At 54.6% G+C, this 15,025-nt stretch overlaps 1 protein-coding gene across 4 annotated transcripts in view; it reads left to right on the top strand.

Moving 5' to 3' along the window:
- The first annotated feature begins 3,015 nt into the window (after positions 1-3,015).
- The window catches only part of CXCL12 (C-X-C motif chemokine ligand 12), a 28,890-nt gene continuing 16,880 nt past the window's right edge, over positions 3,016-15,025 (top strand). The window contains exons 1-4 of one of the 4 annotated variants that reach the window (XM_058542935.1): positions 3,016-3,133; positions 7,212-7,329; positions 9,502-9,588; positions 12,285-15,016. In XM_058542935.1, coding sequence (XP_058398918.1) covers positions 3,073-3,133; positions 7,212-7,329; positions 9,502-9,588; positions 12,285-12,378 — 360 coding nt within the window. In that variant the 5' untranslated portion in view covers positions 3,016-3,072 and the 3' untranslated portion in view covers positions 12,379-15,016. Of the gene's footprint in view, positions 3,134-7,211; positions 7,330-9,501; positions 9,589-10,073; positions 11,238-12,284; positions 15,017-15,025 lie in introns of those variants that run through there. The other 3 variants (XM_058542938.1, XM_058542936.1, XM_058542937.1) reach the window with 3 other exon arrangements.

The raw sequence follows: 15,025 nt of genomic DNA, 5'->3' as shown, positions 1-15,025 counted from the left end.
AAAAAAATAACGTTTTCAGAGTACCACCTAAAGTCATCTTGTCAGTTACACACCGGAAAACAATGATTTGGTGCAAAGCTTCAAACTTGTGCTAAGGTCCTTGCCTGAAAGCCGGGTTGTTGAACTCGGAAGGAGTGAACCACCCAGGCGGGGCAGAGGGCCGTGGGTAGGTACCTGGACTGGGCACCAGGGGTCTAGGGACCATTACACAATCGGGCCATGGAGGTGCACCTGCCTTTTAACTCAACAGCCAGACCCCTGCCTCCCTTCCACCTTGAACTCCGCATGACTAAGGTGTCTCTGAGAAGCAGCAGCTCTGAGCCCAGTGTGGGAGAGATCTGGAAGATCTCACAGGGATGGTGGTATTGCTTTGGGCCTTGACAGGGAATGGAGTTCTCTAGCAGAGAAAGAAAGGTGAGGCCTTTTAAGAAAAGACAGTGACATAAGCAAAGGACAGAGGAGAAAGGGTGGTGGGCTCTCCTGCCCTGAACTTGGGAGGCACCCTTGTGGTTTTAACCTGGGCACAGAGGCCAGGTTAAAAAGGCACAGTCAGACCTCCCTGGCCTCCAGAGTGTTGGCCTGAACAGAGTTTTAAGTTTAAATAGCTTGCCAACTGAAAAATAGTGGAATTTTACCTAAAACACGGACCCCTGGCTTCCCTATTTAAAATTCTAACTTCCTCTCCTTCCCTCTGCTCCATTTCCCCGTAGCACTTAATGACCGTCTATAGATTATGTGCTTAATTAGTTATGTTTGGTACCATTTTCCTCTCTCCCCCACCCCCAGGACGTAAACTCCAGGACAGGGGTTTGGGGAGGTCTTCTGTTTCCTTTGCTTAAGTATTTCAAACACTTAGCCCGTGTCTGGCACATAATAGATGATCAGTAGTATTTTAATAAATGAACGGAGGAAGCGGTCAGCACCAGCACCGACGGGTCCCACGCTAATGTCTGTCCCGGAGTCGCGGGCCGCGGCCAGGCAGGAGGCCCTGACTCCTCTCCGTCCAGCAAACGGGGGTCCCTCCCAGTGGCTCCCTTGGGCTGCGGGGGCAGCACCATATTCCGTGGCAAAAAGGAAGCAAGCGAGAAGTTTGGCGTTTGCTTTGGCCGGACTTGCGAGCAAAGCCCCGCGCTCCGGGCTCCAGGGCACGCCCCCAGGTCCGGGCTGCCGGATTTATGGCGGAGCTCCGCAGCTTTACCCCGCGGCTCAGCGATCAGGGGCGGGACTGAGCGGCAGTCCACCGGGACTCCGGGGCAGGGGGCGGGGAGAGAGGAGTCGGGGGGTTGGGCGAGTGGGGGGCGGTGGGAGACTTCGCCACCAGAGGGCGCCCGAGCCCGGCCACCCTGCTTTGTCTGGTCCAGGGATCAGTAGCTTGGAGATTCCTAGCCCCCGCGCTCCCGAGACCAGGTGCAGGCCGGAGGATTCCCGAGGACTGTCTTCTTCACTAGATTGTTAGTTAAGTGCAGGGACAAAGTCAGTAAGGTTTCTGGCCCTACGCCCAGTGCCCCGAGGTCAGCTGGTCCGGATGTGAATGAATGAATGAATAAATGAGTGCAGGTTCACAGCGCATCTAACTGGGCGAGAAAAGTTGTTTGGAAAACAAGACACAAAAGACACCCACGGCCGGAGTCCCGGAGCTCTCACAGCTTCCTGCAGACCACTACCTCTCTCAGCTGGAGCTGCTGAGTCCAGGCCGGCGGGCCTCACCCACTCCCCCGATGGCCAGGACTCTGGGACTCCCCAGAGACAAAAACCTGTCCCCCACCGCGCGTCCCTCGGATGGGCGCGGGGATAGAATCCACTCCATTGTCTGGCTATGCCGGTAAGGACATGAGGAGGTGGCTAGAGCGTCCCGTGGTCACTAGCGAGGCCCAAAAGGGCGCTCTTCTCACCTCTGCGCCTCCCTGGACGCCCGCCTGCACCCTCCCTCCTCGGCTGCCCCTTCTCAGAGTGTCTGGGTTGGGGCGCCTTGGCGGCGGTCTGTCAGGAGGGCTGGACACCTGAGGGACGACTCGTGGTGTTCTCTGGACCAGAAAGGCCGACGCCAGGAGCACCGTCGGCGTGGGGGGAGAGAAGAAGGGGATTTCTCCTCTTATCATTTTGGGTCGCCCGGGGCCTTCACTGAAGAGGGGGAGAAAATAGCGAAATTTAAACAATTATTTCTAGCTTCCATTTCTTGGGTCCTATGTGTCAGACTCGATGCTGAGCACCGCGCGGTGATGGGGAGGGGAGTCTCGGTCGATTCTCCCAATCCCACCCTGTGGAACTGCGAGGAGCCCACTGCACAGTTGAGAGAACAGAGCTACAAAAGGCCAAGTAAATTCACGTTGACCCCTAAGAGCCTCCAGGGCGAACTGCTTTTGTTTCCTCTGGCGACACAGCCTCCTATTTTAGAGCCCCAACTGTGCAGTTGAGGAAACTGAGGCTCGCTAGTAGGTGATAGCATTGGCTTGGAATCGGAGTCGCTCTGACTGCAAAGACCAGTCTCCTTCCCTTCTGCCGAGCTTTAGGGGACGCCGTGCGGTGAGCCTGGGCCGGTGTCACCTCGAGGTCCTACGCTAGGAAAACAGGACGCTCTTAGCTACCCCGGGACGCCGCCGGCCCAGCCAGCCCTCACCCCGAGGACCGACTTGTTTGTTTTTCCTCGGTTCTCACTCAGTTCCCGCCTGCGGGACTCAATCTCTCCATCTGCACGATGGGAACAATAACCAGACCTTCAGCCAAGCCTCACTGCGCGGCTGGGTTCCTCGCTGCAGGTCAGGCCTACGGAGCGGGACCCAGCAGAACCTGAGGTCAAAGGCCGGAGCACACGGCCTCCTCTGGAGCTCCCCGGGCACAGAGGAGGGTGGGAGGGAGGGGACAGGAGGAGCGGCCGTGCGGGAGGCGACGCGCCTCTGAGCCCCCGGCCCCCGCCGGGATTCGGCTGCTGGCCCGCCCCTTGCCGCGCGCCCCGCCCCGCCCGGCTCTCGCCTCTAAAGTGCTGGGCGCGCGCCTCCCGCCGCCGCACTTTCACTCTCCGCCGCCGCGTCCTCTCCGCGTCCGGCCTCCGTTTGCCCGCCGCCTGCCCGTGCCATGGATGCCAAGGTCGTCGTCGTGCTGGCCCTCGTGCTGGCTGCGCTCTGCCTCAGCGACGGTGAGTGCACTGGGCGGCGGAGGCGTGGGCAGGGCGTAGGGCTCAGTGCCCGGTGCCGGGCTGCAGCTCCTCTGCCCTCGCTCGGGCCGCCCTGAACGAACCCCATTCCGCCGCTGTGCACGGGGGAGCTGAGGCAGCCCGCTTCGCAGGGCGCGCTCCCTCGGGGTGCGGCGTTCGAAGCCGGGTGCGTAGCACCACTCGCGCTGAGGCTTCGCAGGACGCAGCCGGGCTCGGGTTCCGGGACGGGGGAACGGCTGCCAGACCTGGAGCGGGCTGCAGAGCGAGGTCGGGCAGGATCACTGGGTAGGAGCGCGGGGAGAGTGCATTCGGAGCCAGCGCGGGAGAGCGCGAGTGGGTGTGGAGCCCAGTCAGGAGCCGCGGGCCCCGGGCCCTTGCCGCCCAACCCGCAGCTAGTGTCTTCGCGCGCTAGGCTCGGTTCCCGGAGGCGAAAGGGCTCCGAAGCCCCGCTGCGCTGGTGTTGCAGATGAGATTGGCGATTCGTGTGGGAGAGAGCGCTTTGCAAAGCTTTTGCAAAGCATCGCGGCGTGCTTGTCGTGGCGGTGCAGTTGGGTGCAGCTGCGCGGCGTCCCCTCCAGAGGAGGCCAGCCCTCCCTGCACCCACCCTAGCGGGGCTCCGCGGGCGAGCCCTACCGAGCAGCTGTCGGGTTTGCGCCGCTCGTCTGGCCGCGCGTCTGCACGGCTCCACGGTCCGCAACGACGCGGCGAACCTGGGCGCGTGTCCAGCTACTGCCTTCCTGCCTCTTCCCGGGGTCACCGAAGAGAGGCCCAACGGCCGTCCAGGTCGCTCCAGCCCCTCCCCAGCCCTCAAAACACACCTGCAGACAGGCGCCTTTGTCACCGGCCAAGCGAGCGCACTACCTCGGAATGAGCGCTGCTGCAAAGTTCAATTGCCAGGGCCTTAGGCCACTGGGAAAGGTGGTGTCCTGTTTCACTGGGAGAGGGAGAGAGCTTTTTTTCCTTTTGAAGCTTAAGGGAAATCTCGCTGTCCTGTCACAGGATACCGTTGCTGCAAACCAAAATAAACTGTTGTCTCTGAGCACAGAAAACAAAACCATGTTATTCAGGCCGCGCTGCCCTTTCTTGGCTGTGTGCGAAGTTTCCAACGAACCCTGCAAGGGTTGAAGGACACTCTGAGCGCTTTTGGTGCAGCCGCGGTCTGTGCAGGGCTGGAGCGCCTGGAGCGCTAGGCTGGGTTCTGGTCACAGACCCACCGCTGCGCCGCTGCATCCTTGGCGGCCGTGGTCCTGGAAGCCAGTGTGGGTAAAGGGAGCATGCATGCTGCTGGGCCAGGCTGCGGGGCTTGGGCTAACCGGGATTGGCGGCTGACCGCCTGGGAAGTGTTCTTTAAAAGCGTAGCAAGTTGCTGATCAGAGCTGCAGAGGGACGCGAATGGAAGGCAACTGAGAATTTTTCTCTTGGCTGCAAAAGTATCTTAGACTGTGTCTTCACACTGACCCCTCAGGTCATGGGGACACTCTGGTTTGGGCATTAACCATTGAGTGGTCTAGTGAGACTGGAGGTGTCATCCTACACCTCTGTGAGGACATGGTGCTGCCCCTAGTTGCCCCTTCACTCTGGAGATGCAGAAAAGATTAGAATGCAGGGACCCAGGTCATTGAGCCCTGGGCACAGCTGACCTGGGGAGAGAACAGAGGAAGTGGGGGCCTCATCACAGACTCCTCCTGACCCTGTGAAGGGTTGGTTGCTTGCCCCTCTGAATTGCCTCTTGGCAGCTGAGTGGGTGAGTGGGAGTCCTAGGCTCCAGGCTGCTCTGTCCTCCTTGCGTGCATAGCCCAGAATGCACTTTTTGACCACCTGGAGCCTGTGTACCCTCTGGCCACATGCTGAATCCCAAAGCTGTACTTCGGAGTCTTGTTCCGGCTACTGTCCTTCCTCCCCTGGCTGACCTCAGCCACACAGCTGGGCCCCTGGGTGCCCTGGGCTTCCAGGGGTTAAACCTAAGGTGGGCCTCATTCCCAGGCCTGGTTGGAGGGGCTGGCCGGGGCTCCTTTCTCTGCCTTGAAGTGCAAGGTTTTCTGGGGACTGCTCTGGAGCAAGAGCACGTTCACCAGGTGCCAACCCCAGGTAACATCTGGGCCAGTCAGGCCTCTTTCCTGTACGCAGAGTCACATCCAAAACAGTTGGAAAAGTTAGTAATAATGACAGAAAAGACACTGGGTGGACACAGCACTGAGTGAGCTTGGTAAGATCACTTGAGGCTCTGTCACTTTAAAAACCTGTTGAAATTCCCAATTTGACAGGCAGGCAACTGGGTCCTGGGAGCAGGAATAAGAATTGCCTTTGAAGGAAATGCATAATCCCAGGGGGCAGAGGGGACAGAGGAGAAAAAGAGAAAGCCTGTGTTTTGAGCTCAGAGTCTGCTCTGATTTCTGGCCTGATCTCCTCTGCTTCGTTAGTGAAGTCAGAACAGCTTCTCAGACACGGAGAGTAGCCCCCACCCCTTGCCACACTGCTGCCCCTGCAGCTCTCACACTGTGCACCTTCCATCTCTTGGTTGTGCTGGGGTGGGGACCCGTCCTGCCCCGCCGCCGGGCCCCAGTTCTGCAGTCCCACTCAGCTCAGAAGGACCCATGAGAATTCGAGGGAAACCTGGAGGCAGGACACTCAGAGGGGAAACTGTGGCTCCTCCTTTCCCCAGGCCACCCAGCCCCCAGCTCTGGGGTCGCTTTCCCAGGTGATCCGGTTACAGGACAGTATAGACTTCCTTTGCAGGGACTCCATGCAGTTGTTAAAAGCCAGGTCTCAGCAGCAGGTTTCTGGAGTCAGATCAGGTATAAACATGAAGTCTGCCCCGGGGGCTCTCCAAGTGCCAGGAGTCACTGAGCGCCCTGAAGCCAGGCTTTCTCCTTCCTGGTTATCAGTTTGGTCCTGGGGGCTGTGTGGTCTGCCTCCACCCCCACCCCCACCCCCACCTCCCAACCCGACTTGGTGGCTAAATAGGCTGCTGTACCCAGGCCAAGTCATCTCTCAACTGATGCACCCTTTAGAAAAAAATTAAGTCCCTCCATCACAAGGTTTCATGCCCCAAAGTGTAGGACTTCAGAACCACCAGGAGGCCTCTGGGAGCTCTGTAAACAGGCAAACTTTTTTTTTTAAATCTCTCGACTAAATATTCTCAGACGTACGTTTAATCCCTGATGAAAGGATCCACAGATTCAAATAATTTGGGGTATTAAGTAGGGTTTGGATAAAATCTGCAGGGAAAAAAAAACAACCCACAAATCCCAGCCCCTTGAGGGCTTACAATTCTAGACTTAAAGAGTGAGCAGTGGGTTCTGCAGGAGCCCTTTGCTAATTTACACTAATGAGTGTCAATTATGGCATTTTGCAAATTGGTGAATTGGCAAACAAAGATGTAATATAACCCAGGAGGCTGCAGCATCCCTGCCTGGGCAATGAAAGCCACAATTGACTCCAGCCCTGAGGATCTCCGCGCCTTCAGAGAAGTGCTGGGAGAAGGTGGGCCCTTGGCCCGCCTTCTGGGGCCTCCCAGGTAGGAAGGCAGCTGGGAGTCTTTTGTGGTTGCCTGGGCTTAAGGTGAATGTGAGGAGAGGAGACTGGGAGTGGGGGGGCTGGCATTCCCAGGGGAGATGCAGGAGGAGAGAGAGCCTGTAGCCTCCTTTCTGATCCTATTCCCTGAGTAGGGAGGTCTTTCTAAGTTGGCCCTAGAGAAATTTATTTTGCAGAGAAAAACTGGGAGCCTCAGTACTTAGACTGAAACTGATCTCCTCTCATTACTACCTTTATCTTGAGACGCCTGAGCTTCTTATTTTAATTTCCCTGTCCTCTTAGGGTCTACTCTCTCCCAAGGCCTTTTCCCCTCTGGCCCTGTAGAGGCTGTGCCTGAGCCCACCCAGAGCTCACTGTGCTGCCCAAGGAGGTGGTCTTTGCCAGGATGCACCCGTGACTCACCCCATCCCTCTTAATCCTACCGTCATTCCACCATCTTAACCCTCAGCTGCAGAACCAGACATGCGTGTATCCCCAAGGCCTGGCGGGGTAATAACAAGCTGCCTTGTTATCATTATTCTTTTAGAGAAACCGGTCAGCCTGAGCTACAGATGTCCTTGCCGATTCTTCGAGAGCCATGTTTCCAGAGCCAACGTCAAACATCTGAAAATCCTTAACACTCCGACCTGTGCCCTTCAGATCGTGTAAGTCTGAATGTCATCCTCCAGGGATGTCACATCTAATGAGCATAGTAACACCTAATTCGCAGACTTGTTAAAGCTAGAGAAATGACACATGCCCAGTGTCCAACCTTGAACTTGGCATCATGAGAGGCGGCTGTTATTACCATGAAGACTTTGAGTTCACCTCCAGGCTGCACTTTCAAAAACTGCTCTTACCCTTGGTGCTGTGCTGGCTCACAGTGGTCTTTTTCTCTTCTTTCCATGCCTCCTCCCGTCGGGCAGCAAAGGGCAGCACAGTTGGATGCCTCCAAGCTGGAGAAACATGGGCTTCACCAAAGTTTCTGTGGGATTCCAGTAGATTCGCCAGCCCTTGGCTGATGATGGTTCTGTCTGTGCTGCCACTTTCAGGGCTTCGCTGCTCTCAATTAATCCTTTATCACAGCACAAACTCACAAGACCCAAATTCAGTCGTCTTTAACCATTTGGTGAAAAACTCAAAATCATCAGCTCACTTAACAGCATTTTCTCCAACATGACGTGTGAGTTTTTGTTTTTGTTGGTGTTGATGGCAGCTGCTAACATTGGATTTCATTCACATGGGAAAAGAGACCAACCGAAACCACACATACATAAGATACAAAGATCTCTCGCCCAGTGCAGGCACAGGAGGAGAGCCTGCTGGCCCTTGCTTGGCCTCCAGGGCTCCTGTGCCCACGCTTGCACACGGCGAGCATGGTCCTGTGTCTAGACACCGGGAGGTGAGGCTCAGGGCCTCCCGGGGACAGCTCACCTCCTGAAAAGTCCCAGTGCTAAAACTGGAGTGGGGGGGTACACAGCAGTTGGAACGAAAGCTTCCACTTCCTGAAGGCCTTTCCACCCAACACCAACTGGTTTTAGGTTTGATTTTCTTTGTCTTTTTTTCTAGCCTTCACTGCCTTGAACGTGTTTGTCATTTACTATATGTTTTAGGCCACTAGAAGATGAATGCTTTTCCACTGACTTTGCTTAGAATAAAATACTATCTCTCCTGTGAGAGGTATTTTGCCAGATACTGCATTTAGCTAGCGTGGGCCTGCTTTCCAGGACAGATTATGCTGGTTCACTTGTCTGGGAACGCACCTTGAAGTTGAAGAAGCCAAATATAATTCTCAAGTCTGGGCCAGTACAAAATTAATATACGGTGGTACCCAGATCTGGACCTCAATCTGCCTTGCTTGGAGCCGTACCCTTCCTCTGCACACCTCAGTCACTTGATAGGCAGGCTGTGTGAAGACTCCCATGGATATGCCCGAGCCACTGTGCTGGCCAGACTGTCCTCATAGACCCACGAGTGGCTGGGCAGGGAAGTCCTCAGTCTGCTTGAGATTACCTGGGACCCAGGGCTTTATGGAGGGGACCCAGAGAGGCACGTCCAGGTCCTCCCCAGGAGTTTTCAGGTAGGGAGGCTGTGAGTGGAGGTGAGAAGTAGGAGGAAGGTGGGGTATGAACTTTAAAAAATCAAATGAGACCATGGGGCATTCGGGAACTTGTAACATCTCTGTGGAAACCATTTTTCTGGCAAACTTCCTACACTATTCCTGCCCCCCTGCACTGTCCCTCCTCTCGCTGCCCTCTCCCCTCACTGCCCTCTCCACTCCAGCCCAGACCACTCCAGTACCTCTTTGCAGGTCTCCTGCCTCCAGGCTTACTCTTAAGTCTGTCTTCCATGTGCTACCAAGATTATCCACCAAATAAAATCTGCTTCTGTCACTCTCCACTTACAATCCTCCCAAGTTTCCATAATCTCCTTTGCCCCTGGCACCTGCTCCTTGAGCGTCCCGTCTCTGCTCTTGCGTATTCTCGGAGCACATCACGCCTTTGCTGTACTTGCTCTTGCTTTCCCTCCTCCTTACTTCATTTGCCCAGCTCCTACTTATCCTTCAGAGGCCGACTCAGATGTCCCCCCGTGAAGTGTCCCTGAACTCCCCTGGGAAGACTGTTTTCACTGCCCCATATCTCTGCAGTGGAACTCGCTGCACTGCTAGCTTTGTGTTTCCCCAGCCCCCCTTGAACTCCTCTGGAACCTGAGCCTGCTGAGCGGGGCACCTGGCCCCACTGAGGATCCTGATGTGGGGGCCAGATGAGTGAATGCCCACATCACGGCAGCGCCTCCTTCCTCTCAGCTGCCCACTGTCGCCTCTTCTGTTTCGGCAGGGCAAGGCTGAGGAACAACAATAGACAAGTGTGCATTGACCCGAAATTGAAGTGGATTCAAGACTACCTGGAGAAAGCTTTAAACAAGTAAGCACAACAGCCGAAAAGGACTTTCTACTAGATCCACTTGAGGAAAGCTAAAACCGTATGAGAGATGAAAGGGCGAAGGTGTGGGGGAGGAAGGTCTGAATGTGAGGACCAGGTGTGCCTGTGGGGGAGCGCGTGGACCTGGGAACGGGCCTGAGATTTGCCCAGCATGTAGATAACAGCATTTATAGCATATGGTACAATATCGCAGCTTGTATTCATCCGTGCCCCGGACCCTTGCACATTGGCTGTTTTATAACTGGGGTTTTTCTAAGGAATTGTATTATCCCAGCAGCATTTCCCACCAGTCCGTTCTCTCATGATCATCACCATCATCATCATTCTCATTATCCCTTTCTAAATCAGTGATTACTTCAAGATCTGTATTTGGTTTATTTTCGAGCTTCTCCTGTTCTTCCCTGAGGGGTCTGGGCACAGTCAGGTGATGGCCAAGCATGGAGCTTAAAAAAGTGTCCTTCCTCTAGACGCTGAGGCTTGGAGGAAGACCGTGGGCAGCTCCCACAGGGGGCGCCCCTCCTGGAATGACAACCCCCGGTGACTCTCACATACTGACCAGTGTTAGGCTGTGGCCACTGCCTTCACCTCCTCTTTCGAGCTCAGTGATCGGGTCTGTGTGCTCCGTGTAAGAGCCACCATCACTGGGGACTGTGCTCAGACCCTCTCCCAGTCCTCCCCAGGCTTCTCCCTGCCTCCAACAGCATGCTTTCATCTCGCTTCTGCTTCTCATTTCTGGACGTGCTCAACAGGAGGAGGGTGATTGCTGGGGCTCCTGCCCTGCAGCCCCCTCCTCCCCTTGCCCTCTTCTCCTCCTTGGCCCTCTGTGGGATCCTTCTCTGGCCTCCTCCAGAATGGGGCTGGCCCTCTCTTGGGCTGTGTGAGATCACGTCTCCGCCTTCCCATGAAACACGAGTCTTTGCAGAATCAAATGCAATTTTCAATCTGCGAGTCTGCTTTGAGGAATTTGGTTTCTGTGATTGCCTCTGAAGCCTGTATATGCCAGGGAGGCTGTACAAACTCTGAGGTTTCTGAAATCAGAAGTAAAAGAGTAAATGAATACATGAGCCTCTTGCCACTCATCCCAACTCCTGAAGCCACACAGGGTTTCAGGTTCCAATCAGAAATATTGGCAAGATGAAATTTCCATGTATAAATGTGATCCACAGATGGGCCCGGTGGTATTGGTAACTTTTTGCAAAGCGTTTTTAAAATACTTTCTCGTGCATAATTTTTTTAACTTTTCTTTAGAAAACAAATGTATTTCAGAATATATTTATAGTCGAACAACTCATATTTGAAGTGGAGCCATATGAATGTCAGTAGGTTACATTTCTCTATTATCTTAAACTACTGGCAATTTGTAAAGAAATACATATGATATATAAATGTGATTGCAGCTTTTTGATGTTAGCCACAGCATATTTTTTCACTTGTACTAAAATTGTATCAGATGTGACATTATATGCACTAGCAATAAAATGCTAATCGTTTCATGGTATAAACCTCCTACTGTATGTGGGAATTTATTTACCTGAAATAAAATCCATTAGTTGTTAGACATGAAGCTCAGATACATTTCTGGAGTTTATGAAGATAAGCTGGCCTGCTGGTTAGGTGCCTTAGACCCTTGCATCGAGTTCACTTGTGAGTGACAGCTTCACTTGTGAGTGACAGCTTCACCTGTGAGTGACAGCTTCACCTGTGAGTGACAGCTTCACCTGTGAGTGACAGCACCTGGGGTTTTCTCAGGAGCAGATTAGATCTGCAATTCGTTTTTGCGCCTTTTTTTTTTTTTTTTTAACACAATGAAAGCAGTGGTGCTGGTTTTCTGAAGAATAATATTTGACTAATTCCTCTTCCCCTTCCTCCTCTGCCTTGGTTCTCCTAACATTCCCATGTAATCTCCAGAAACTCAACCCTCGTAATATCCAGCTTTCACATTTTCCCATGTAAAAATCCCATAATTTCTGCCCATGGTTAATATCGAGCTTTCTCAGGAACAGGTGGCCTTCCCCCATAAATCATTAAATACCATTCAGCTTGAATCATTTTAATGTGACAGTCACGAGCCAGTTGCTCTAATAAAATTCTGCTAACCAGCCCTCTCCCTCGCTCTCCAGAACAATCCCAGTCATTCCCAGGGTGTGTCCACAGGCATCCAGGAAGGAGAAGGTGGGATCCGGCTGCCTTCTTTCTCTTCTCCTGGATGGCCATCTGAATTTTGGGCCTCCAACCTCCACAGTATTATTTGACTTGAAATGGGGAGATTTTTTTACATAAAGCAGAGAGTTCAGCTCTGCCTTGAGAAGGAAAGAAGCCCAAGGAGAGCAGATGGGAGTCCAGCCTGGCCCTGGCGTGCCTTCGCACCCTTTTAGGTGTGAATTCCTTTCCCCACTGGAAGCCTCAGGCAGTAGTGGGAACCAGCGTCAAGCTGGCAAATTGGCTATTGCTCTAACCAGTTCACAAATGTTGTGGAAGTCTGTCTAGTTCTTTTTGAATTGGGGAAAATGTCTAATTTATCTTAATGTACTGATGGCAGTGCTTTGCCCAGGGGCCTCCAGGCCTGAGACTGAAGACCGAGTTAAGAGGATACATGGGCCAGTGTGACATGTTGTGCAGACTGGGACAGACTCTTGTTTATTTCAACAGTATTAATGGTTCTACTAATTTTATCTAAGGGGGCGCAGAGAAGAAAAAGTGGGGAAAAAAGAAAAGATAGGAAAAAAGAAGCGACAGAAGAAGAGAAAGGCTGCTCAGAGAAGGAAAAACTAGTTATCTGCCACCTCGAGATGGACCGCAGTGCCCTCTGCTCCTGTCTCTCCCGGCGCTTTGTAAATTTGCTCTCACCCTCTTCCAGGGCACACCCCCTGCCTCCTGGGCGGCCGCTCAGACTTCCATGGGGGAGCAGCGCTTTGCTGCCCCTGTGGCCACACTGGCTCCTGTATTTATACGCTTTTTAAGGCCCTTCCTGACCTCCTAAGTTATGAAGAAAGTAGTTGTGCAGAGACTGGGATTGGGGTCTGTGACACGGAAACCATGTGCTCAGGACTCTCTAGAGTGGCCTAGGACTCTAGAATGGCCGGGGGTCTCCAGCATTGCTCTGGGCTGCTAAGCCTCCCACCCTGCCCTCCACTCCCTCTCTTAGAAGGCCCATGATCGCTCAGGAGCTCACACAGCTCCACACACTTAAGTCTGCATTCCTGTCTGAGACCAGGATGTGGCCGCCTGGCTGGTGCACAGAGCAGTCTGCTAGCCCAGCAGCAGGACCCCTGCCAGCAAGGGACATGTGCCTTATGCCCTCATTCCCCACCCCCGGTGCTGCCCAGCTCAGCCTTGGTGGGGCAGAGCTGGCTGTGGCCATGCCATTTGCAGGTGATAACTGACTCCTTTTCCCAAGTGCCTGTTGCCTGGCCCTCTACCACTCTGCTGTCTGGGGTGGGACTTCTCCAACACGCCCCCCGCCCCCCGCAGGCCTGGTGCTGTGTGAGTGGCTTTACCTCCAAGCACAGGTGGGTTTCTGCACACCTTGTGGGTAGAGTGGGGGGGAGCTCTGCACTCACAGAGAGCAGATGTGGAAACGCTTCTCAGGGAGCCTCTTCGCTGGGCAGTTCATTTTGTAGATTCTTTAAACGGGTCCGCGATGGACGTGGAGGAACTGTGTGCAGGGCCTGCAGCTCTGGGGACTCCTAGCCTATCGCCCTCCCCCCTTTCTGCTGGAGGGTCTCCATGACTCTGTGCTGTTAGGTTCCGGAACACAGCTGCCTCCATTCTCACTCATGGGAAATATCTGCCTAAAGTGAACGTGGTTTAAGTTCTAGAACTTTCCTCCCCGACCCACAGATTTATTGTCTGAGATTTCTTGCCAAGTCTCTCTAATTCGGACTGGAAGGAGGGGGATCACATGGGAAAGCAAGGCTCTGATTTCAGCAGTGCTTTGATAAAGGGCACCTTGAATGTCCACTCTTCTCCCCATCCCCCGTCGCACATAAACAGACACTCACCCTGCACCCGGGACCCCTGGGCATAATTTCAGTACATGGATCCAGAAAGATGAAATGGTTGGAGGACAGAGCAAACGGATTTCAGGAGAAGAAAAGCTCAGGTCCCTGCCTGTCGTCCTCACCTGGATCCCACAGCCTGTGTCTCCCTCAAGCTTTAGTGTACTCCTTCATGGTTACAGCATAGAGAATTATGGCCATTCCTTTTCCCCATTGGAGAAGTGTCCCCCTAGGGTCCTGCAGCCAAAGACCTTTTGTTTCCCACTGCCATCTCTTTTCTCTGGCTACCTCTCCCAGCCTGAGACCCTCTGGCCAGCACTCGGAATAGCAGGCCTGCTTCTGGGTGTGCGGGGTGCCCACCTCCTCCTGCCCTCCCAACCTCTGAAGGCATCTGAGTGCTTGCTGGGCTACCCAGGGCTGCCGTCCATCCTATGGGAGCCAGCAGCAATTTTGGTCTGTGTGACCTTGGCTTAACTTTACAAAAACCACCCTGAAGAGGGTCAGACCTGGGCCTCCATGCTCTCCTTTCTCCACACTGCAGGAACAGTGCATCTCTGTGCCTAGATGGGGGTGACAGGTCCAGCCTGGGCACCGTGGAGAGCTGTTTGCCCTCTAGCCTCAGTTAGGTGAGCTATTGCTTCCTGGAGGTGACAAACTGCTTTCTGCAGTGCCCAGGCACAGCGACTCCGCCACAGTCCTGGGGAAGCCAGGGCTGTGGAGACTAAGAGAGCTGGCCCCACCTTAAGACACACAGGCACTCTCCAGTCCTGTCCTTGTATGACTTCAATGGCCCTGGGGCCTCACTGTATCTGACAAGCGGGCATAGCCGCAGCCCGGCCGAAGACAGGGTCTCCGTGGAAGAGCCGAAGAGCCGGACCTTCATTCGGTTGGGGGTTGAAACTAGGCAGCAGTGCACGCGTCTGCGCCAGGTGAGCAGTGCAAGGTGCGCAGCAGCCAATGTGCCCGCCTCTGGGGCCACCCCTGGCCACGCTGGCCGAGAGGTCCTGGGGTGAGTGTGGGTGGTAGGTGGAAGTGTTTGGTAGTGCCAACCCCGGACGAGCCGGCAGCCTCCAGACGGAGCAAGGGAGGCCATCAGCCCTAACGTCCGTGCTGGGCTGAGGCAGTGCGCCCTGTCCTGTTGTGTGACCGCTGTGCCATGCCGTCTCCGTGCCCTCGTTCGTCCACCATGCTCCATGCTTGCTGCACTGGTCTGTCTTCTCCACTTCCCGCCTTCCAGTCGATCCCTCGCTTCACCAAGGCTGTTTCACTGCCCTCCCCCTGCCCAGGGCCTCGGAAGGGAGATGCACTGCCGCGATTTGGAAGTCAGGAGTGGGGGCCCTGCTGGAGCAGGGCTCAGCATCTCAGGTGTGAGGCCTGGCTGCTGTGGGAACCCGCCTTAACGGTGTCTCCCTCTGTTCTTG

The sequence above is a fragment of the Diceros bicornis genome, chromosome 6 (assembly GCF_020826845.1).
Source record: "Diceros bicornis minor isolate mBicDic1 chromosome 6, mDicBic1.mat.cur, whole genome shotgun sequence".
NCBI classification, from domain to species: domain Eukaryota; kingdom Metazoa; phylum Chordata; class Mammalia; order Perissodactyla; family Rhinocerotidae; genus Diceros; species Diceros bicornis.
Note: the sequence above shows the minus strand (reverse complement) of the source record. Positions and strands in the feature narration are given on the sequence as shown.